Source organism: Zalophus californianus, chromosome 1, assembly GCF_009762305.2.
Source record: "Zalophus californianus isolate mZalCal1 chromosome 1, mZalCal1.pri.v2, whole genome shotgun sequence".
Taxonomy (NCBI): domain Eukaryota; kingdom Metazoa; phylum Chordata; class Mammalia; order Carnivora; family Otariidae; genus Zalophus; species Zalophus californianus.
In genome coordinates, this window is record NC_045595.1 from 209,595,459 (window position 1) to 209,620,746 (window position 25,288).

The following is a 25,288-nucleotide window of genomic DNA, read 5'->3' on the forward strand; positions in this document are numbered from 1 at the left end:
AGTAACTGCACTTTTTGTGATCATTTTGCAGTGTATACAAATATCAAATCATTATGTTGTACACCTGAAATAGAATATATGTCAATTATATCTCAATTTTTAAAAAAATCTAAAAAGGAAGGACGCCTGGGTGGCTCAGTTAGTATAAGCATGTGCCTTCAGCTCAGGTCATGATCCCAGGGTTGTGGGATCGAGTCCTGCATCAGACTCCCTGCTCGGTGAGGAGCCTGCTTGTGTTCTCTCTCTCTCTGACAAATAAATAAATAAAATCTAAAAAGGACATTTAACCATATGTAGTAGATACATTAGAACAATAAACCATTCCATGCTTAGCTTATGGATTCCCTTGATATACATTCCTCCAAAGTACCAAACACTGAGTCTTACCAGTTTTTCTTTGAGCAGCTCTGGTTCTGGTCACCCTGAGATTACTGCTTCTGGCCAGCCCACTACGTAAGGAAGATTCACGAGGTCTTGAACTCTCTTTGCTTTCCTCTGAACTATTTGAAGCTGATGATGAAGAGGTACCTAAGGAATCTTCCATTTCACTTTCTAAGAAAAACAAAGCATCAACAGTTCATCACACATATTCTATCTTTATACACACAAGCAGTTGTTTCATAAAAACAGATTAAAAGAAGATGCTCAAAAATACTTAGAAGAGATTGTTATTTTTAAAAACCGTTTCAAAGACCAGCTCATAAAATTCTGGCATTAAAAAGTAGGTAATCAGCATTACAAATCAAATTTGTTCTCTTATTTCTGAAAGGAGCATATTAATCCTGAGTTGGCTTCAGAAAATATAGTTCATAGTACGTATTTCATAAACTTCCATTTAAAAATGTAATTAGCCCCCACTTCTATCCTATGAGACCGGTATATCCTGTAGGAAAGACAACCACTGTTAAGTCTCACGTCAGTGGACACACTTTCAGGCCTTTTGCTAGTAACCCCTGTAACAGCACAGTGGTACCACACATGCTTTCAGCTCAAGAGGTCATTTTCCCATATTCTACCAGAAAGGGGGAGGGAGGGATAGAAAAAATAAACAGTACAGGTCACCTCTCCCTACTACTTCACTGAATGAGTGCATGCTCCAGGGTGAACATGGTACAGAGAAGCTTCCCGCTCTTCCGCTCACTCCATCCTTACATACATATCACAGAATGAGAGTTTCATCAAAGTGAGCAGGAGCACGTTGCTAAAAGATAAAAGTTTTGCTCCACAAACACAACCCCAACTCTGCATTAAAGAAAGTGGCTGCATTAGAAGGACATCAGTCACCAAGCTGTGTTTCTTCCTCTCACCGTCTGCCACTCTGACTGCTCCTACTCTATTCCATTCCACTCCCCAGCACATGGACTCAGTTTCTAGAGTCTTCCCCTTCCCTGCATATTACTGCCAAAGTGACTGATCTTCCTGAAGCAGAATTCATCATGTGATTCCCTTACTCATCAAGGGACCCAATTAAGTAATCCAGACTCTTCTGTAAGGCTTGCCACTCTACTATGTGGCTATTCTACATCCTTGGTCCTTAATATTAAGTTATAGTAATTTTTACACTATCACCACAAGTCACCAGAATCACTCAGAGCAACAGGGAAGTATACACCCACCACAGCCTCATTCCCACAATGCTAACAAAGGGTTAGGATCAGCTCTAGTTATACTACCAAACAGCCAAGAACATAAAGAGCTTAGAATTTACTAGGCCATCCAGTTTTAAGCTCACATGATGATGATGATGATGATGCCTTTTTTTTTTAAAGAAAAATAAAAGCATCACATTTTGCATACAAAGTGTGATATTTATATCCCATGATTTAAAATGTAGAAGATTCAAGTTTGCATAGAATGTGGCTGCACCATTTGCAAAGACCAGCACTTATCAAACATATAGTAACTGCTGCTCATTTGTTACTTCTGACTCTATCATTGAATTGTAAATTCCTCAACTGGTAGGCCAATCTCATTTATTCTTTCCCCTGAACCCACATTAACTGGCAGTGCTATACATGTGAGTGCTGGATAGTCTCACCAGATAACGTAGAGCCATTGTGTAGAGTGACAGGCCTACTTCTCATTCTTTCTGACGATCCTGCTGAGTCTGAGGAGTCACCAGACGTCACCCCTGAAGAAACACTAGCACTTGTCTTCTGGCTGGCAGAATAAGCGGCCCTACTGGAGGTAGACTGGGTAGGAGAACCTACCAATTCAGGAATTACTTTTGTCTGAGACTTTAACCGCTTCTGCTTGATATTTCTGGTCAAAGACAGGAACAAAGGAAACAAAATCTAATTAAAACAAGATTGCCTGAGTAGAAGTATATACTATTACTTAACCTGAGAATAATTTTATGATCAAAACATTAAAATATTCATTGTTAACATCTTATTCTGACATGGATTACGACGAATATTCTTACTCTAAATTGGACATAATTTTATTCCAAACTGGAGTAATGAACAATGATCCAAGGAGCAGACTTACAGAGTCAGACTGAATATCATAAGTTCTTTGGATTAAATGCTAATAAGAAGAGCCAACATTTCTGTAATACCGGCATTCATTCATATTACAAAACTGAGTCTCAGTAAGACACAATTTTCTCTCTCGTCTATTTATATGTTCCTAAAGGCTGTATAAAATTAAGAGGAGAAAGCAACAAAACCTAAACAGTAAGAACAGAGGCAAAAAAAAGAGATCAGAACAAGGTAGTTTTTTCTACGACCAATCTGTTTACTTTTAAGTACCAACTAGTTCACCATGTTGGGTCCCTCAGCCATGGATTATGAAGAAAAAGTAGAAGTTTAGGACAAGACAGTCTTTGGTCTTAAATTACAGATCTGGGTAATATTCATGATGAAAAATCCTATTTTCGTTTAAAACAACAAGATAAAGGAGCTTTTAAGAGAATCTAATCTGAGCTTAAAGACAACCACAAGGTTCTTTAAAGCAGCAGCTGTTTTGTCATCAAGAAATTTCAAGCTTATGTCAAAATATTAACTTCCATTACTATCAACTGAAGGACAAATAAATACAAAAAGAAATAATTACATGCTCATATTCATCATAATCTTCATTTTAAACAGAAAACAAGTGGTAAATACCTCCGGAGTAAGATTGGTCCCCTTTTATCCTATGTCTTTCTCAACTGTTAGACTCTTCATTGGTTCAAGAGAGAGTTTTTTAAAATAATTAAACAAAAAAATTAAACTCATACGGTAACAGAAAAACCCAAACTGAGGTTCATTTTATAAAATAAATGACCTATACTCTCCAAAAATGTCAATTAAGAAGACAAAGGTTGAAAATAAAATTCCTAATTAAAACTAAAGAAGGGCGCCTGGCTGGCTCAGTCAGTGGAGCCTGTGACTTGATCTCAGGGTTGTGAATTCGAACCCCTCATTGTGTGTAGAGATTACTTAAAAAAAAAAGAAAAAGAAAACAGGATTGCGTGATGATTAAATGAGTTAATATTTTTTTGAACAACAGACTAAAGAAACAGTAACTATATGCAATGCAAGATCCTCCTTTGGGTCTAGATTAAAAAAAAAGAAAATTCGCCCTAAGGACATTATTGGGTCAATGGTAGAAATACAGTAAGGTGTGGTTAGAATTTTTTTTTTTTTGCAAATCCACACTAAGTATTTAGGGGTAAAGGAGCAGGATGTCAGAAATATTCTTTTGAATGATTCAGAAGAAAAACATGTAACAAAAAGATAAAGGAATGATAAAGCAAATGTTAACATACTATGAAAAATCGGTGGGTCCTGGTAAGGAGTATTAAGTAGTTCTTTCAATTATTCTTCAGCTTTTCTGTAATTCTGAACTTATTTCAGAATTAAAAGTTGAAAAAAAAAAAAGGCGCGGAGGACTCACATAGTAAGTACTTCGTGATGTGTGTCCCTGAATTACAGGCTGTGAAGCAGCTAAACAGGACAAACTCATTTACCTAAGGAGCACAGGTTTACCTGTCTCAGGGCAGCTCTGTTAGTCTAAACAAGGGGGCAGGGATGCGAGGAAGACTTTGGCAGATCCTCTCACCCAAAAAGCAAAGATAAAACTGGCAAAATCATCCAAAAAAGTCATTTCACAACTCTGGAAAGTAATCACAGGCATTTAACCAATTAAAAAGTATTTATTCAAGAAAACTTTCTGAATCTAAGAAAAAACTTGACTGGAATTTTTGGCATTTTAACTTTGGGCTCCTCCCAGTCATGCACACCCCAATTCTGTGGCACAGCCTTGAGGACCAGGATGAAGAGGCAACGGGAGCTGGGCCTGATTTGGGAGCTTCACCAAGCAGCGCATGCTCTGCCCCAGGGCACCAAACTCACTGTCAGCAATCCAGCCAGGCCAACCACACAGCTGCCTAAGCTGTGACACTGGTTAGAGCCAATAGAAGTTCAGCCAAAAATTTAAAGGAGATCTAGGGAATGAGACAGTCACAAGAGCCTCTGAAAAGCTCCAATGTCTTCCTGGGGATGTGGGAGGTTCTACACATACTCAAGGAGAGCCCTGTTACCTAGCTGTCCTTGGCAGACCTTGAGACTCACGCCTGGAAAAATATAGGCAGAAGGTGAAGTCTGCCCCACTCCACACAAAGACCCTCTTCAGAAAAGGGTGGAAGGCTTACTTCAAGTGTGTAAGCACAAATTTCTGATCACTGAGCTATGCTAAGTTAGGGAAGACATCCAGGAACACAGCCCCATCTTTTTTTTTTTTTAATTTTTTAAAAAGCAGATTTCAGTGGCTTAACATTGCAGGAAAGACAGACTACAGAAATGGTTTAGGCAACTCACTAAACAAAACCAGCAACAAGCACCATCACTGAGGGAGGGAGAAGGATCAGAATCCAGTTTCTACAATATGTTAACAAACAGCAATAAGAAAACCTGAAGAGATGGTATTTCCAGAATGGCAACATTAGTTTATTAAGTATGTACTGTTTCCAACAGAACAGTACAAGACATACCAAGAGTCAAGGAAGTTTGCCCACATACAGGTAAAAATGCAGGCAACAGAAACAGTCTCTGAAAGGACCCAGATGTTGAACTAAAGATATTTAAATCAACTATTATAAACACATTTGAAAAACCAAATGAAAAAATGTTTACAGAATAAAAGGAAGATGACAGAGAATATCCATGAAAGACTCAGAAATTACAAAAAAAAAAAAACAAAAAACAAAAAAACAAACAGAGATTCTGGAGTTGAAAAGCATAATAACTGAAACAGACATTCAGGAGACGGGCTCAGCAGCAGATGTGAGCTGGTACAGGAATCCGTGACCTTGGTAGGTGAGTGAGTATTATCCCACCTGAAGAACAGGAAGAGAAGGAAAAATGAAGAGAGCCTCAGAGGCCTGTGGGAGACCATCCATCATATCCACATATGTACAGTAGGAGCCCCCAAATGAGAGGGAAGGGGCAGGAAATAATTTGAGTAATGGCTAGAAACCACCCAGATTTGATGAAAAACATTCCTCTACAAAGCTGGAAAAATTCCTACACACATCATAGTCGGGTGCAAAATGAAGACAGAATTTTCAAAGCAGCAAGAGAAAAACCATTCCGTCTGTGCTACATAAGTAGCACAACTAGCTGACTTCTCATGGGAAACAACAGAGGTCAGCAGGCAGTGGGAGGCAATACTCAAAATGTGTGTGTGGCTGGTGGGGGACGGAGAGCAAACACTGTCAACTAGGAAGTCTACATCCAGCAAAACTAGTCTCCAACAAAAACTGATCAGAATGAATTGCTAGCACATGCACCTTATAAGAAACACTAAAGGACATCAGGCTGAAAAGAAAGGACACCAAGAGGGTAACTCACTCCACACAAAAAATAAAAACTACTGGGAAAGGTAATCACATATGTAAATATAATTAATAGTATAAATGATTTTTTTCTTTTCCTAAGCAATATTAAGGAAAACTAGATAAACCATAATATATAAAGATGTAATCTGACAACAATAGCACAAAAAAGGAAGGGAGGAAGCTAAGCCTAGAACAAACTTCTTATGAGAATCAATAGTATGAATCTGAAGGAGACAGTTCTGAATTGAGATGCAGAGTTTAATCCCCAAACTCACAGGTAGACACCCATCATCGTTCAGTGCATGTTCAAAAGGAGGCTGGACACAGACTAAACACTGAATTACTCCATTTTCACATTTCAACACTTTAAAGTACCTGGAAATCTGATATCAATGTAAGCTACGCGGTCAAAGACAGAACGTAATATTAAATTCCTCATAGAGAATAAGTCCTCTATTTTATATTTTACAACCAATCCTCAGAAAAAAAATAGGGTGCATAATGTTTCTTCGATATTTCCCTTACACAGTCAAACGCTCAGCAGTCACACAAAGTAACCACTTTACTCTCTGCACTAAAAAAAAAGCTTCTTACGTAATAAATAATACTTTAATCCTAACATTTTTTAAATCTGTCATTTTCATTAAATGCTTTAAAATTTACCTAATTACAAATTCTACAGTAGCTCTATACGCAGTGCTTTCAAGCCTTAAAAAACTAATCTTTCTGAACATACTGTACTCCTGATCATTTTAGCATAATAAAATTAAAGAAGTATCACAACCTGAAATTTTTCTACTTGCATACAAAGCCTGCAATAACCAATTCACCTGATACTTTTGTTAGCCTGATTGACACGGTTACAATTTTGCCGTCTCTTGAACCTCTGGCTTCTTCGAAGTTTTTCACTGAATTTTTGACCAATTTTAAAATCAGAGGAGATTTTCTTCATTTTTTCTTCAAATAAGGCAGACAATCTCAAGGTCATACTGTAAATCTGCAAGGATATGAAAGCAAAACTAGAACTACAACATATCTTTTAAAATACTTTCACAAAAAAAAATGTATAACACACAGGCTACTTGCAATCTACTCTATCACTGTTGTCTATAACAGTGACACCTGCAAGAAACAGGCAGCATCAGACATACACCTCTCAGACGAAAAGAAAGTCGTTTTAAATCAAGCAATTCTCTGGAATCTGGGACTGATGTCTACATGTCAATGGTTCTCATTTGGCTTTTCACATTTTCACATTTACATGTACAAATCCCAAAAAAAATGTCCCTTCTCCCAAAGTTGGATGAGAAGTTGGTGGGTTTTAGGATTGCTATTTATTAGGCAGCAAAAGAGCAGTGTCTCTTTGGGATGAGGAAACAAAGGCACTTTCACCCTGGTCTCCAACTTGCAATGTGACAGCCTCTGTTGCCACCCAGATCTAAACATGAATTACAGACCAAAGGCTATCTTCCTCCAGGAGAAGAAAATAGGCCCTAGAACTTTAAAAGATGTGAAAGACTAAGTTTTACAATTAAATAGTATCAAATCTTTCAAAGAATTCAAGCAATGTGATGTTAAGTGCTACTGTAAATAACTTTGGTACAGCTATGTATTTACAGGAAGTACTCTCTCAACTCATTCACAATCATTCTTGGAAAGTAAGTGAAAAAGTCTAATGTTCAAAAGCTACGTAAAAATCACTCTGATGCACTGGGCTGAATGGTGGAGAGACTAACACTAAAGAATCTTTAAAAAAAAGTGTTTGGGATACATGAATTTCCTATATGCTTTATATACATATTCACAATACATGTGAAATTCAAAATCCCACTTCATCTTTGAAATGATCTTTGACAATTACTTCCAGTATTTTGTATATACCTTAAATTTATTCTTTTCCTTCAAATCTGAATTCTAGTGTAAGTCACCAGTTTTAAAAGTGATTTGTTTTCCTAATCATATAAAGTTTGAAACCTCTGATTCTTCATATTATCTGTCTTCTCATTAGGCTTTATGTAAAATTCAGTGATACATTTGAACATAAACATTTAACAAAAACGGGTGTTAAAATTATTAGCTCCTCAAAATGAAAAGACGGCATGTATGAAAAAAACCCAGAGTTATAAAGAAAAATTTTTTAAAAATTTAAAAAATTAAAAAAAATAAAAAACCCAGAGTCATCATCATATACAATGGTGAAAGACGGAAAATCATTCCCCCTGAGATGAGGAATAAGATTGCCTCCTTTCACCAATGCACTTTAAATTCTAGCCAGAATAATTAGACAAAAAGAGAAATAAAAATCAGATTGTAAAACTAAAAGTGAAACTATCGCTCTTCACAGATGACGTGATCCATATTCATGGCAGCATTACGCATAATACCCAAAAAGCAGAAACAATTCAACTGTCCAGCAGGAAATGAAGAGATAAACAAAATGTCATATACCCATACGATGGAGTATTATTCAGGCATAAAAGGAATAAAGTTCTCATACACGTTACAACATGGATGAATCTTTCAGATGTTCTGCTGAGTGAGAGAAGCCCAACACAAAAGGACAAATGCTGTGTGATTCCACTTACATGAAACATCTAGAATAGGCAGAAGCATACCGACAAAGGAGAGGAGACATTATTATCAAGGGCTGGGAGAAGGAGAGAGTGTGGCGTTACTGCTCAGCGGTTAGGACTTCTGTGTGGGTTGACAAGAGAGTTTTGGAAAGCTAAGCAACACTGTGAATATAATGTCAATGAATTGTACCCTTAAAAGTGGTTAAAATAATAAAGTTTATGTTACACATGTTTAACCACAACTTTGGAAATCTGGTAACATAATAACCAAAAATCCAATAAATTGTACACTGTAAATGGGTGATGTATCCTCAAATATGTATTTTAAAATAAAAGGGGAAAGAGGCACGAATGAGATTTATTTTCTTTCTGGAAAGAAAGTGTCTCACTAATGATGAATACTGACAATAACACAAGCGTGGAAAAAAGACGACGTTAAAGTGATGTTTAAATTGATGTTAAATTTGCATATTGAATGCAAGGAAAGAGTTCTCAGACTAAAAATAACACAGGGAGTCTGGTAATAAATAATGAAGAGAAAGTGAAATTAAGGCAAAATGGTTAATTAGCAGTGACAGTCACTGATCATAGACAAGGTGCTACAATATTAAGCAAGTGCTCTAAGATCTTCTCAAATCATTGCTGTTTTTTCAATTACCCAACACACACTGGCTACAAGGGTTTTGTGATATTCGTGAAAATTCGCTGAGTATATGTACCCTTTTGTACATTTATTATGCTTCAACAAATTGTGAAAAGTTATCCAATGTGTAACATTGTAATACGACTTCGGGGATGCCCTCTGGCTCAGTGTTCTTAAAGAATCAGATCGCACGCGTGCTTCCTCTTTGCACCCGAAATACCAGCAGAGCGTCAGCAGTCCCACCCCTGCTTCAGATCTTCCTTCGCTTGCTTGGAATATCCTTCCAGCCTCTCTCAGTAAATTTCTAATCCACTTGTCAAGAGTCCTACATGTATGAACACACAGGTTTTTCTCATTCTATGTATCAAGTTCACCAGCAGCCTCAGGCCCACCAATACCCACTTGTTTATACAACTTCAGGAAAGGTAAACGTGAATTGCTGTAAGGGACCAACCGCAGACATCTGGGCAGCGGCAGAGTGCTATTCTTACCAGTGGTCTCTCTCTTCACTTATCTGTAATGTTCCAACATTTATCAGCAAGTGGAAAATGACCATCAACATAGATTACGCACTTTTTTCTCTGATAACCACTTTTAAAATTACCTTTGATCTTTTGTTTGGTGTATATGCTTTTGCATTGCTAAATATCAACCGGATGTCTTTGCAAAATTCCAAAGGGCTGTCATAATTTCCTGCTTCTAAAGTTTCCCTTACTGTTCCAAAATCCATTGGAGTATCTATAATATCTCGGTAGTCCTAGGTTTTAAAAACAATAATTAGTTCAAAGATTTGATTCCTACTTTTAGAAATCCAAGTGCATCAGATCTCTAAAATATTCAAAATGAGAGAGGAGAAAAAGGTTAGAAGGAGACCTTAAGAATCATCCATAATTTTTAAAAAGAGACCCAGACATTAAGACAAGATAAGAAATATACCAAAATGATATACTTGGTAGGACACAGAATGATTTTTATTTCCTTCTTTACACTCTTACATAATTTCCAAGCTTCCTAGAGTAAATTTGTGTTTTATAATCTTTTTTTTTTTTTAAGGTCATTTCCCATTACCCATACTGAAGGAATGAATACAGATGCTTTTATCCAATTTACAGTTTTCCTGGGGCTGGCCCTACTAAGATAATAACCATGTAGAATCCTCCCATTATGATGCAGCAGTGATTAACTAAGTCACAGCCCAAGTTACAAGGGAGTCTACAGATTCAAGAAAAAAATACAACTCTTCCTTCCACTCAGTGGTAAGAGACAAAGTTAACATGAAGCTAAGACATCTTATTCATTAAAGCTTACTGTAAATACTTCCACCCCAATCTCTATACAAAACAAGAAAAGACCCAAACGTTCAAACAACGACAACTTACTGGATATTCAACCAAATCAACAGGTTGTCTAAATGGTTCAGAATCTTCACACTGAAAAATTAAGTTCACTAGTTCCTTACACTGTTTCTTCCAGTTCCTTTCAACATAGTTGGTCGCTTTGATGCTCCTTTTTTTCCAATCATGGACCTAAAAACACATTTACAGTATTAAAAGTTTTTTCAGTCTTGAAAATTTAAGAGTGATATGGCACAGTATGGTGGTAAAAATCCAAGTGAGCTGTCTTCTGTACTGTAACAATAGGGCTACTCTTATTTTCTACCTACTTGGAAGAAACCCACTTTTCTGTAAAAACCCAATAGCATCACACCCTTTACTCTGAAAATATTGTTCATCCCACCACTTATCTCCCAAGTATAGAGAATATTTTCACAGAATATGAGGTACCACCTGGGATAACCTGGGAGGCTAATTAATGGCTCCAAAGATACCCACATCCTAAGAACTCATGACTGTCACTTTACATGGCAGACCTGACTAAAGGCATGGATCTTGACACGGGAAGACTGTCCTGGATTATCAGCATTGGCCCAATGTAATCACAAAGGTCCTTTTAAGAGTGAGGCAGAAGAGGGGGCAACTGGGTGGTTCAGTTGGTTAAGCATCCGACTCTTGGTTTTGGCTCAGGTCATGGTCTCAGGGTCGTGAGACTGAGCCCTGCACTGGACACCGCACACAGCACAGAATCTGCTTGGGATTCTCTCTCCCTCTCCCTCTCCCCTCCCACTTGTGCGCGCTCGCTCTCTAAAATAAATAAATCTTAAACAAACAAAACAGAGTGAGGCAGAAGAGTCAGAGCCAGAGACTTCACGCTGCTGGCCTGAATATAAAAGAGGTGACATGAACCTCTAGAAGCTGGAAAAACGCAAGGAAAGGGATTCTACCCTACAGCTTCCAGAAAGGAACACAGCTATGCTGACACTGATTTTAGCTCACAGAGACCCATGTCCAACTGCTAATCTACAGAAGACCTTTTTTTTTTTTTTTTAAGATTTTATTTATTTAACAGAGGGAGCGAGCACAAGCAGGTGGAGTGGCAGGCAGAGGGAGAGGGAGAAGCAGGCTCCCCACTGTGCAGGGAGCCCAAGGCAGGGCTCGATCCCAGGGTCCCAGGATCATGATCTGAGCCGAAGGTAGATGTTTAACCAACTGAGCCACCCAGACGCCCCAACACCATTTTTTAAAATTGTTTAAGCCACTAGATTTGTAATTTGCTATAGCAGCCATAGCAAACAAATACTAAAGAGTTACTAAACACTTGGGAGTCTGTTTAAAAATGAAATTATATGAAAATGACAATCAGATGACAATAATTCAAGTCTAACTTCTTCAGTGTTATTTGGGGCAAGTGTATTAGGAAAATAAATACGGTAAAAAGCTTAAATTTAAGCAGCATTTGGATAACATTTAAAATGTTAAGCTATTTTTTTTTTTTTTGAGAGAGAGAGAGAGAGAGAGAGAAAGAGAAAGCATGTGCATGCTCGTAAGGCTAGGTTGGGGTGGGGGGAGAGAGAGAGGATCTTAAAGGCAGGCTCCAGGGCTCAGCACTGGGCCTCACCCAGGGCTCAATCTCATGACCCTGAGATCATGACCTGGGCCGAAATCAACAGTCAGACACTTAACCAACTGTGCCACCCAGGCGCCCCCTTAGATTGCTTTTAAAACACAGAATAAGTAAACAACAAAGGTCAATCAGGCAGATTAACTTACTCTCCTTCCCGAAGATGTTTTAGGAAGATCACTATCATCCTAGGAATAAAAATCAGAGCAGCTTAAGTGTTAATATTCTCATTAGAAATGTAATAATCTAAAAGCATATCAAAGACATTAGGTCTTACAAGGGTTTTAACTTGTTTACAAAAGTCTCAAAAGGCAGACCCTATCAGATGACGTTTGTGGCACCCAGACTCCAACAAACCAATCATTCTTAATAACCCCTTACATTCCCTAAGAACATGCATAAGCAACTTTAAATTTGTGTTTTTCCTCTACCCATAAAACCCTAAAAACCATCTCCTCCTACATTTCCTGAATTTCCTACTCTACACATTTTCTTATTCTCTAAATCAAATATTTGTACACCCATTCTTATTACAATATAAATTAGCATGAAAATCAGTGAATTACAATAAGGGCTTGCATAGAAAGTGACACTACACTGACATGAGTAGTGTTTTTAAAGAATACCCTTCCTACAACTCCTGCAACTTCCCGCCTGATTCTGTATAAAGTAAAATTATTCAACACCATTGATATCTGCCTTAAACTTCAATACCGTCCTGAATGAAGAATTTGTGGGTACTGTGAGCATCGTAAAAGTTCATGAATTTTTAATTACAATTAAATCCAACTCCCAGATATTGGTTTTACCAAAAGTAGAGAACATATTCCGCAGCTATGTTATTCATAGACATATTTTGTTTATATGGTAGCAATTACTAGTTAAAACAAATTACCTCACTGAACATCTAGACAATTAAGAAATATATTTTTTCTCAAAGTCCATAGTGTCTCATGGGTCATCTCTCCTGAGAAACAAACTGAGGGTTTTAGAGGGGAGGGGGGTGGGGGGAATGGGTTAGCCCGGTGATGGGTATTAAGGAGGGCACATACTGCATTGGAGCGCTGGGGGTTGTAAGAAAACAATGAATTGTGGATCACTGCATTGAAAATTGGTGATGTATTGTATGGTGACTAACAAAATAAAAAAAAATATATATATTTTTATCAAAACAGTTTTCATAGTTCATTGGAATATAGTGAGAATTGATATTTTCTACTTCACTCAATATTTTTAAGTTACCATTTGAAATTAACAAAAATCATTATAAAATTGACAAACTTCATACCAAATCCTCGGCATTTTGCTCATCATTTTCAGAAGTGTTAGAAAGTTCTGAGATATTTGTACAGTCTTGATTCCTAAAAAACAATTTTTCACGTTTTTAAGAGTATGCAGATGTAGTTACTACTGTTGTCAAAAATTAAAACTGCAGGTTAAGATATAAACAGTGCCCCAAGTTTGCATGCCTAATTTCAAGCAGTGGAATACCAAGGTTTTGTAATCTACACTCTGTGGAAACAACTGACCATCTTAGAATACTGAAAGCAAGTCCCCCCCCCGCCCAGTTGTGTATGTATAAAACTTAAGCTGGTAATCCAGAAATAGTATATACATGAGCTCAACTGGATGAATGTGCAGATGAGTTTTCCTACACATCATCGCTAGTAATATATTCATATAGCGAGTACCAAGAACATGGCTGATGGAAATAAAATAGAGGGGAAAAGTAGAAATTAAAGCAAATTATATCTTCACTACACAGAAGAAAGAACGCTAAAGGAGGAATGTCTACGCACAAGAAAGATGAACATGGGTATGTGATTTTTCCGAAGTAGAAAAAAATGAAAGTGCTGGAGAAGGGGAAATAAGTCCAAGTCATCCGGGCAAGAGGCAGATTCAACCCAGCAAAGTGAGACAGACTAGAACCAGTTACTTCCCAGTGTGTAGCCTGATGGTGAAAATGATGGCACAGTTTATAAACCATGATCTCCAATACATAATTCTTTCCAACAATTTCCATGGCTATAGTAGAAAAAGGTATTAAAGATCATACAGCAAAACTCATTAATTTTGAAGGAAACAGGCTGAGTAATTTGTCCAAAGTGACACAGAATGTTCACTTGAACAGATGAGGTTAAAACTCAGATCTCATTTTCCAAGTCAGTTTCCATCCTACCCTTCTTCCAAACTGATCTCCCAGTGAAAGCAAGCATGTGCAAAGGCACACTTACACAAACACGCTGATGGGGTACAACCCCAAAGAGACGCAGACCCATCTAGTCATGACAACACATCTCACAAACCCAAACTCAATACTCTCCACTAAAATGCTGAGAAAAAATGATGAGGTCAGGAAAGAAGGGAAAACCAAGCAACAGATGAAAGGACACACAAACAGCAGATGCATGAAAGCCATGGCGGTCTGGACTGCGTCCTGAAGACAGAGCAAGGCTACTGGTGTAAAGAACTGAGAAAATCCACAGGCATTCTGGACTGCAGTCATTAGTATTACACCAAGGAGAATTTAATGTTTCATGAGGACACCACAGATACGAAAAATGTTAACCTAAGGGGATACTGGGTGAAGGGTATTTTTAGGCAACTCTGTATAGTATAAAATTAGTTCAAAGTTTTAAAAAACAGAAAAATTTGGGTTGTTCAATTTCTCATGCCTTTACTGAAATTATGTTCATGATATATATGTAAAGAAACGTCATTTAATGTAGCACATTAAAAAGGTATAATTCAGAGAGCAAAAATTATAAACTGGCTGGTTGCAAGAGGTACAATATGAAAAGTCACCTTTTCACAACATCTGTAATAGGAGGTAACTTACTTTATAAATTTTAAAAGTTGGTCAGTTATCTTCTTAGCTGATCTTGCAATTACACTCTCGGGTTCATTAAATGTCCTGGCATTATGTTCTATGTATCTGACTTCCCAAACTAATGCAGATAGCCTCCTTCAAAATAAAAAGTAGGCAATTTAGGACATAGAAAATGAAAAGACAGAAACCAAGTAAAAAAAAAAAAAAAAAAAATTAAGCCAAAATATATTATTAAATCTAAGTGCCAAAGTTACAACGAATAACCTTCTAATGCTATCAACATGATCCCAGTTATAAGCAATTATATCAGAAGCTAAACCACAGAGAATACATTTAAAAACCAAAAATCTTAACAGATCACTTAATCCAGAAAACCAACAGAGCAACCCTCCCTTTCACCTTGTCTAGAGATACAATTGAAGCTACTCAATGAAGAAAATGTGTTAAATATCATTAATCCTGAGAGAGTAACCTGGCAGAGTGGTTTCTGAACAAATGCACATTCCCAGGTTTGGCTACACAAACAATATAAGAAGCCAGTTTTTTGTACAGCTAATTTCTTGAAGTAGATGAATTATAAAAAATACCATAAATTACTTGAAAAAAAAAAATCACCGAGGATAAGAAACTTTACAGTTACCAGTGCTCTAGAAGCCAAAGATAAAAAGCTGATGACTCTGGGGAATTAATCTTTCAAAGGCCAATCTTCAACCAAGTTAAATTTTATCTTTAAATCGAGCTGCTAAATAGGAATGTTAACATGCAAATAAAAACAAATACTATATCTAACTACTTAACATAATTCATAAGAAAAGCAGACTACAAAAGATTGAGGAATGAAACATGGTATTTCTCATCTAAACATCTAACAGTGTCTTACACATAAGACCACAAATGACCATCATGAAAAAAGAGAATGCAACAGAAAGTAATGCTAATCAGCTCCCTCTCCATCACTGTCACCATCAACCACCACTTCCGTTCACTCTGGTCAGGACAACCAAAGACCCTTTCAAACTATTTGTAAAGGAGGTTTCTACTGACCTGTAAAAGCGATTAACGAGTCTCATTCGAATTGTGTACAGATCCGTTGGATAAGCTACCACAGTACAGTACTTCGGATACGTACACAGATCAACAGGACCTGCAAAAGCTGCAGCTATGTCTGTGGAGGCAGACAGAAGAATTCTTGATCAATAAATTCATTACTCTTAAGAGATTTTTTCTCTACAAATGATTTAAAAATAGAGCTACACTTAACACTGCAGGCCCAACCAAAAAGTAGCAAATAGAAATTGTAGTGAAGAACACAACCACAGCTTGCTACAATTTTAAAATACTTTTGAGGAAAGGAAAACTTGAACATGAAACTTCACACTAAAAAACTTACCAAGATTCAAAAGTTGATCTATGCCACTAATAATTCGTTCACACTCTTCATCTCTCGATTTCTGACCCCATTCACCATCTTGTGGTTTGTAGAGCAGTTTCTCTAGCTCATCTGAAGTGACAGAAATACTAGCTCCTAATTCTTCAGGTGGATCAACTATGAATTCCATTAAAAAGAACAAAAAGAAAAATAATCAACCAAATATACACTATATTTACGTTGTCAAAACTCATAAACAAGACACTACAAAGGAAAAAGTAGCTGCTTTACAGTGGAGAAACCTGGCAGACAACACCTAAATCACAAGATGAAGGTTAGCATCCTCAGTAATAGAACAAATGGGTATCATGTGCCTCTGAGGACCACATATCACTTCTGTGACACTAGTGCCAAAAATGCGAACCCTGGATGATGAATAAGTATCAGCAAAGCCCAAACTAAGAGAAATTCTGCAAAATAACTAACCAGGATTGTATGAGAAAGGATAGTGGGGCTGCTAAGATGCAGTCAGTATCAAGCCGGAAGCCCAGGATCAGAATTAATGAGCCAGACACACATTAATTGTCTGGAGTTTTAGTAAAGCTCACAGTTACCATAATAATTTGAAAACACTTCCCAAACTGAAAACATAGGTAAAATATTTTCATTACTTAAAAATTATATACCATTATCAGGAATTGGTTCCATGTCCCATGGGCTAAGTTTTTCAATTTCAGTATTGTCCCACCTGTTAAAAAAAAAGTCCAGTTAGCCTCTCATAAAATTGACTTGTGGCTAATAACTAGGTATCCACTACAAAAGTAAAGAATAGAAAATGTGAAAACCTTTCTGCAGCTTTTAAAAGTTTAAATATTAACAGTAAGATTTTTTTAGGAGGATATAAGAAAAAAGTATAAAAATGTATGGCGGTTCAAAGACAAAGCCAGAAATCCCGTGTGGCTTTACATAGGGTAGGTATAAGAAAAAAAAACTCAAAGACACCATGGAGCCTTGAATGCCACACTTCAGAATGTGACTTTATTCCACAGCCAATGGGAAAGCAGCACAGACTTCCATAAACAAGGGAAATGATGTAATGTGTGCTCCTGAATAAGGAGCCTGCAGTATTATGCTGAGGAAATACCAGGCGGCTACAGAAATGGTCCCAGGGAAGCAAGCAGAGCCTACCCCAAGGGGGTACTGGTGAACAGGAAGCAACAGGGGTGTCCTAGAGATACTGCATGGAGGAGACTGACAGGACTCATGACAGACTAAATCATAGTCTTTAACCTGAAACATAATAGTTCTTCATAAAACCACCCACCACAATGAATGAATGTTTATAGAGGATTAATTTTCAACTGCATACAGACCTAACAATGTAGCACTGGAAATGACTATCAGGGTACTGTGGCTGATATGGCTCTTGACTTAGCACTGTCCCAAACCACCAAGCATCATCAATGATAGATCGGAACCTGTCACCTGTAAGAGATGACCGAGTCTGAGACACCAATTTGCCAAGATTAACATTTTTAATTTATAAAATACCATGATATAGATAAAAGAGAAATTACTTCTTTATCTTAAAATTAGCCACCCTTCCCCACTTCCCAGCAATCTTCAGTGATAAAGTCAATGTAAAAAGATACAATGTTACACTTAATTTCCTTAAGGCATATAACCAAACAGTGTAACAGACTAAAATAGTTATGACTAAATGCTGTTGTTTGGTGGATCTAAACACCTACCTCCAAAATAAGTTCCAATACATTTTACAACATGAAACAAAGAACAAGGTTTAATAAAACTCAAAAATCTTTTATAACAATGTGTACTATCAATAAATACTTGTTTAATAAGTATATTAAATACATACAGTTCTGAAATATATATTTCCTGAATAAAACAAAATATAAAAGTATGATGAGGATTTAATCCATGATTATTCTAAAGTTGTTCCTATATAAATATTGCCACATGAAAGTGTTTTAATTCTTAAGACTTCACAATAAAAATTAGTTCTAGATGTACCCTTGGAAACACGTACATATGGATTATTTAAAAAATCAGGGGCGCCTGGGTGGTTCAGTCGGTCGAGCAACTGACTCTTGGTTTCAGCTGAGAGCATGATCTCAGGGTCGGGAGATGGAGCCCCACTTAAGGCATGGAGCTTGCTTAGGATTCTCTCTCCCTCACCCTCTGTCCCTCCCATCTCCCTCGCTTAAAAAAAAAAATTAAACATCCAAATATTCCTTTATCTCAGCAGGATGTAACAGAAGCAGGGAAGTAGATATTAGGAGGACTCCTCTACAAACCCAAATAACTGTAGAGTGCTTGAACTAACCTCAGTCATTTTCTGAAGGTATTCTGTAAGAACACTTCTGAGGAACACACTGTATGGGAGCTATTTCACATATACTACAGAAGAAACACAGACTGCTGTAATAACCCCATGCTTTCCACCATTCTCAAAACAAAATCACTAACCAAAAAAAGTCACTTATCTATCCTTGGTAGATTCACAGTTCTTTCTTCAAGGAAAGTTTTACAGAAATGGTATCAATCAAAATTAATGCTACATCTCACACCCAAGAAAGAGAATATTTATGTAATAAAATACCCACAAATAGTATTAACTAACCAAAGTGTGCTTACACTGAATTCTGTAAAACTGAAAAAAAAAAAAAAAAAGCAATATTACAATTATCGGAGCTACTTGTTTTGAGGGTTTTTTTTTAAAGATTTTATTTGTCAGAGAGAGCGAGAACAAGCACAAGCAGGGGGAGCTGCGGGCAGAGGGAGAAGCAGGCTCCCCCCTGAGCAGGAATCCCAGGACCCTGGGATCATGACCTGAGCCGAAGGCACCCGTTTAACTGACTGAGCCATCCAGGTGTCCCAGAGGGTTTTGTTTTTTTTTAATTATTTATTTGAGAGAGAGAAAGAACAAGAGTAAGCACACAAAGCACAAGCAGGGCGAGTGGCAGGCAAAGGGAGAGGGAGAAGCAGGCTCCCCGCTGAGCAAGGAGCCTGATGCAGGACTTAATCCCAGGACCCTGGGATCATGACCTGAGCCAATGGCAGCCGCTTCACTGACTGAGCCACCCAGGCACCCCTGGTTTGAGGTTCTTAATATATTTTCAAATTCATGTAAACATGACTTTTATGTATATTTCATATTTTCCAAAATCATCAGAAACCCGTAAGTCCCTCATCCCTCAACCCACCTCTCAGCCATTAATAAATTTCTACTTTTGATAATATTTCATTAACATACATATTCTAAAACAGAACTTCAACTTTAGAAAAAAATCTTGGTAAGTTCTAACTTTTTAAATGAAAGGCATATAGTAAAAATTTGATCTAATACCCTGGTTTTTACCAATTATGTAACGTAAATAACCTAATTTAACATAAATACCACCCACAGTATTTATATAATAGATATTATTGTAATAACAAGTCCAGTGGTGAAGCCACTTATGTTAGGCCTCTCAAAAGCTTCACTTTGAGAGGCCTAACATAAATACATGGTTATAAAAAAGCCAGTCTTTGATAGTAAGAATTAACTTTATAATATTTTTCCTCCTTATTTATCTAAAACTAGAAGATACTTTCACAGTTTAAATAAAAGTATTTCTTCGGTGTAAGATAACACTTTTAATTAAAAGGAGCCCTAATCACTTTTCTGGGGGCACCTAGCTGGCTCAGTCAGAGGAACATGCAACTCTTAATCTCAGGGTCATGACTTAGAGCCCCACGTTTGGTACAGAGATCACTTAAATAAATTTTTTAAAAAAATAAATCACTTTTCTGAAGGTAAAACCTGGCTTTTCCTTAAGCATAAAAAAAAAAAACAATTTTTGCCTATACAAGTAGGATAAACTTGAGTAAAGATAGTACGGTAGAACTTGATTAAAGTTTTCAATATAGGAAAATCAGAATCAAGTAACTTCTTTTAATAGTACCCCTCAAATTTCAAGAGAACAGGCAAGATTTTATGGGGGAACAAAACCGAATTAATTAGAAGATCCATTTCTCAACCACAAAAATAAAACAAAGCCACTAAATTGCAAGAGGCAAGTGGGAATCCAACTCTAGAGCTGAGCTAAAAAGAACGGAGTTTAAAACAATTTTTGGATGCACATGTTGGTGGAATGAAAGAACAGCTTCCAACTTAGACATCGTGGGGGCTGGATAAATAGATGGGAATAGATGCCATAATAGATGGGAAACCTGAAAGTTCTTCAGAATCTGGCTATAGGACTTGTTAACTCCCACACATTCCAGATGACTCGAGTTTGGTTTTTGTTGTTTCTGTGTGTGGCTAGATGTTTTTCTTTAAGAAAAATTTCCTTTACCTTTAGTCCCAAAATAATGCTAACTACTTGAGTGGACATTACCATTAAAAACAGTCTACTAAGAGCAGCCACAGTCCCTGACAATCTTTCATTTCAAATAGGGATGGCTCAGGGAATTTATCTAAAATTTACCTATTTGTAGTACCTGTAGAAAAAGGCAGCAAAAACTAGGAAAATTAATGAGGTCTTAATATCATTTACAAATGTGTACACCAGATGTAAAACTTAATACTTCTAATAAGAGAGGTGAGTAAAACTTAGTATTTCTAAGAGACCAAAACTGATAAAAGGAGAATGAATGGTCCTAAGTGATCCTAAGTCAAGCTCAACATGTGAGCTCCCCAGACAGCATTCCATACTGTAAGTAATACACGTATACCTATGAGATGGTACTATACTACAGTCGCTAACTAGTATTACCTGGCCTGGTTACAATCATCAATTTTGTCCCATGGACATTAATGACCTACACAGTCAAGCAAAGGAGCCCACCAGCCCACCCTAAATGGTCACCACAAAAACCAGTCAAGCTAGCATGTACACTGAGATAATTTTATTTTTTTGTCCAGCCAGATGTCTCAGGGTTATAAAGTGTAAGTGTTCTATGAATTTATTTTTTAGGGGAATGGTTTCCTCAAGTCAACTTATTTAAGTCTGGGTTGATAACGACATTAAAGTAAAATATTCTGGTATATCAGAACATTATCAGTGTGAAATTTGCATTATTTTTCGCCTTTCTGATTGTTTTATATCATAGAATAATTTTGCGAATTATGCCAGCCACATTAAAAAGACAGAAAAAATGCAGTGTGAAGAAGTCTGAAAGGAAATAAAAGGTCAATTCTAGCATATAATCAATGAGTAAGAAATAATCCCTTCAAAACATCAGCTACTGTAAGAATACAAGAAATGGTGCTTGGCTAAAAAGGGTATTAAGGAGAAGTAAGTACCAAGCCCTAAGCAAAATATACTCCAGTCACTTATATCTTTCCATGACTTACATGTTTGCATCCACCGTAATAAGCAGCACTATAACCAGAAAAATGGACCAGTAAAATGAGAGATCATTTTCTAAAGGCATATAAAACTCAGTAAGGATGGACTTACAAGACTGCCAATTCCTCTGTCTTGCTTCATCATAAAATTGACGCAATACAAGAAAGTCAATAACATCTGGCATATCATGATACCTAAACAGAAATATAAAAAACTGTTAAACTCCCTGAGTAGTAGGTTGTAGCCTAGGGTAACAATGTCAAAAAGAAATAGGATGGGAGGTACACTGGTAATTTTTATTTTTCTACTAGCCTTATTTAAAAAAAAAAGTGAAAAAGCTAGTAAAATTAATGTTAAGAGTGTATTTTATTTAACCTTACATACCCTAAATCCTGTTTCACAATGTTATCAGCACAAAATAATGAGACATTTTACATAATCTTTTTCTTCGTATCAAGTCTTCAAAATCTAGTGTGTACACTTAACATCACACTCAATTGAAATCTGCCACATTCTAAGTGCTCAAGAGCCACAGTGGCTAAGGGCTACCGTAACGGACAACACAAATTATTTGTTCTAACATTTTCTCAAAAATAAAGACAGAGGAAATGTCCCCTCCAGGCCAGAATTCTCCACACATTTAAGTGGCATGGGGAAAGGTATAAAACATGCCAATGCCTAACTGTTGCTAGAGCACATGATCTTTACTTCTACTGGGCTCCCATCTACCAGGAACCTTAACTCACAGGCTGTCTACAGTGCTCTACCCCCTGCAGCTATGGAAAGGACATGCTCATCAGCAAGAGAAAAAAATCTAAATTTAAATAATTCCATAAAAAAACAGTAACACATACCTAATAGAGAAAGATTTGTCCATTAATCTTCCAGTTGCAGGATCTATAAACGCAAGTTTGAGGCAACAGAGTGTAGGGGGCCCAACCTCATATCGTATTCCAACTATTTTGACCAATTCTTGATCCTTTAACAGATATTTTTAAAAGAGCAAGTGTTTAAAATGGTTTAAATAGAGCAATTCCTCAAGACTATAATTCTCCATATTGCCACAGTAGGTCAACTCACTGTTTAGCTTCCAATTTAACATTAATTACAATAATTTTTGCTAATGTTAATCTTCACATCTTTTTTAGGACAGACATTTCATACTGTTTCTAATGTAAGGAATATACTCACTTTAGAAAATATACCACAAGTGTTAAGAAGGAACATATAAGTCACTAACCACCTCAATATCTAAAGACAACTACTGTGAACAATCTGAATTTCTTTCCAGCTTTGTTCTCTCCCTAGAGATACACAACCCTGTTTTGTGTGTTTCTGTGTAAAGACACCTCATCTAATATATTGATTCATTAGCGCTGAACTCACAGCCCAAAGCAGTCTAACTCAGGTCTAAACAAGGTTTATCTAATGCACATACTTTCTCCATAAAGCACATCATCACTTTCCTGTGCTAACACTGTAGAATACTTTAAGCACTACACTTGGGGGCTATTTTCAACAGCAAGTCACCAACAAAAAGCATAAAACTGTAAACATCCTTTCCTGTTACATTCAACACACTGCGAAAAGGACCCTTATTTATGAGATGAGGGCTCAAATAAGAAGGCATCACCTTGCTCAATCTCAGCTGGAAACATGCTGGTCACGCAAATCTAATTTTTTGCCACTCTGTGCATGTTTGCAAATGACCAGAAAGCATCCTGAGCATTGATTCTGGGTTAGAAATAACATGCACCAAGTAGGCAAATCCACAAATATGGAATCTGTGAATAATGAGGGGATCAACTGTACTCAGAAGACTCAGCAGTGAGACAGACATACGTAAATCAGAACATAACTCAAGCCAAGTTCAAAGACAGCCACTAAGTTAAAGGGGAGTTAAGAACAGCTATCTCTGCTAACATAGCTGTTTTCACCTTCTAACAGTTACTCAAAGTATCAAAAACATATAAAAGTATAAAGAAAATAAAAATCAACTGTAGTGCTATTCCACATATAATCACTATTGACTTTTTGATGTATTTATTGTGGTTGAGATATATGTCTGTAAATTTTTATCATAACCACAAACATTTCACATCCCATTTTTCCTCTTAGTAATAAATTATAAAAATTTAATAGTCATTCATTCAACAAATATTTTAAAAGCCTCAATTACGCAGCAGGCTCTACATAGTAGTCAATTCTGTGAATGTACCATGATTTGATTCATTCAATACCATAGGATATTTGGATTTTTTCTAATGTTTTGTTTTTATAAACAATGATATGAAATTGCCTTGCTCATAAATTCACATGCATTTCCAGTTGTTTCCTACATTACTGGAAGTAAAATCACTAAATTAAAACATCTAAATATTCTTCAGTTTCAATTCCAATTGTCAAAATAGCCTCCAGAAAGCCTAGGCTGTTCAATGGACCCTGTCACCAATGTAACTGGTAACAAACCAAAACCTTTGCTACTTGCTGAAATGTGGTAGTTTCTTTCTTTAAATGTTATTTAAAAAAAAAAAAATTTATAAAATTGGTTAAGTACAGGGGTATGCAAGTGTTTTCATCAATCTAGTCCCTTATGCATGGGGTCCAACCCTTTTTAATTTGTATTTCCTCTCTTGAAAAGCCGTACTTCTTTTGAATATGTATCTTAGATATACACATTTTAAGATTAATGATATATACTGCCAAGATGCCTTCCTGAAAGACTAACACACTTAGAATTTCATACACCAGTCAGCAATACACAAAGACTGCCCACTGACAAACACGTCTTGCTACTGGATCTTAAGGTTTACAAGGTGAGAGTAGAAATGTTTTTAAGTAGGAAATCAATGGAAAGACAGTAATGAAATATGCCTCCATTAGGTTTATTTTTAATGGATTTATAAATATTTAACTATACATGTGCTAATTGTTTAATGATTTAAAAATATCATCATCTTACCCTGAGATCCATTTTTCTCCATGGCTCCTTGTTAGGGTTCAGTTCATATATTTTATTTCTTCTGACAGCCTCAATATAAGCTTCATGACCCTGTCGAAAATATATTACCTACAAAAAGCATATATTTACATTAAAACCTAACAGTAAAATATTTTCTTATGGTCCATATTCAAGTTCTTAAATTTTATTACTCTCACCTCATCACCCATTTGAGGAACAAAAGGAGACTTTCGAAGTGTGGTATCAGTTATCCAAACTGGAGGATGAAATTCATATAAATGTTCCATATTTGCAAGCTCCACCGCAGTCATCCTTCGCAAGTTCTGCCAAGGGGAAGAGAACTAGTTCAATAGAAAGGGCATGCATACACTGTTTAATTGAAAAACAAAAGAAACTTCACCACTGAGAATGACTATTTATGGGAATGTCACCTAATGATTAGTTTTTTTGTTTTATTTTTTTAAATTTTATTTTATCATGTTATGTTAATCACCATACATTACATCATTAGCTTTTGATGTAGTGTTCCATGATTCATTGTTTACGTACAACACCCATTCAATACGTGCCCCCTTTAATACCCATCACCAGGCTAACCCATCCCCCACCGCCCTCCCCTCTAGAACCCTCAGTTTGTTTCTCAGAGTCCATCGTCTCTCCTGGTTCGTCTCCCCCTCTGATTCCCACCCTCCATTTTTCCCTTCCTACTTTTTTTTTTTTTAACATATAATTAGTTTTTAAATAGCATACGTATTTGGTTCCTTAACATACA

The 25,288-nt window shown here is 36.6% G+C and overlaps 1 protein-coding gene across 3 annotated transcripts in view; it reads right to left on the bottom strand.

Moving 5' to 3' along the window:
- Positions 1–25,288, bottom strand: part of BRWD1 (bromodomain and WD repeat domain containing 1) — a 111,932-nt gene that overhangs the window by 12,402 nt on the left and 74,242 nt on the right. For all 3 annotated transcript variants that reach the window (XM_027587776.1, XM_027587775.1, XM_027587774.1), the window contains 16 exons: positions 24,714–24,839; positions 24,517–24,624; positions 22,409–22,533; positions 21,666–21,748; positions 17,571–17,682; positions 16,884–16,945; positions 16,219–16,374; positions 15,873–15,993; positions 14,838–14,963; positions 13,287–13,359; positions 12,148–12,186; positions 10,420–10,566; positions 9,645–9,797; positions 6,655–6,821; positions 2,039–2,262; positions 388–552 (listed from right to left, as the gene is read on the bottom strand). In XM_027587776.1, coding sequence (XP_027443577.1) covers positions 388–552; positions 2,039–2,262; positions 6,655–6,821; positions 9,645–9,797; positions 10,420–10,566; positions 12,148–12,186; positions 13,287–13,359; positions 14,838–14,963; positions 15,873–15,993; positions 16,219–16,374; positions 16,884–16,945; positions 17,571–17,682; positions 21,666–21,748; positions 22,409–22,533; positions 24,517–24,624; positions 24,714–24,839 — 1,987 coding nt within the window. The remainder of the gene's footprint in view (positions 1–387; positions 553–2,038; positions 2,263–6,654; positions 6,822–9,644; positions 9,798–10,419; positions 10,567–12,147; positions 12,187–13,286; positions 13,360–14,837; positions 14,964–15,872; positions 15,994–16,218; positions 16,375–16,883; positions 16,946–17,570; positions 17,683–21,665; positions 21,749–22,408; positions 22,534–24,516; positions 24,625–24,713; positions 24,840–25,288) is intronic.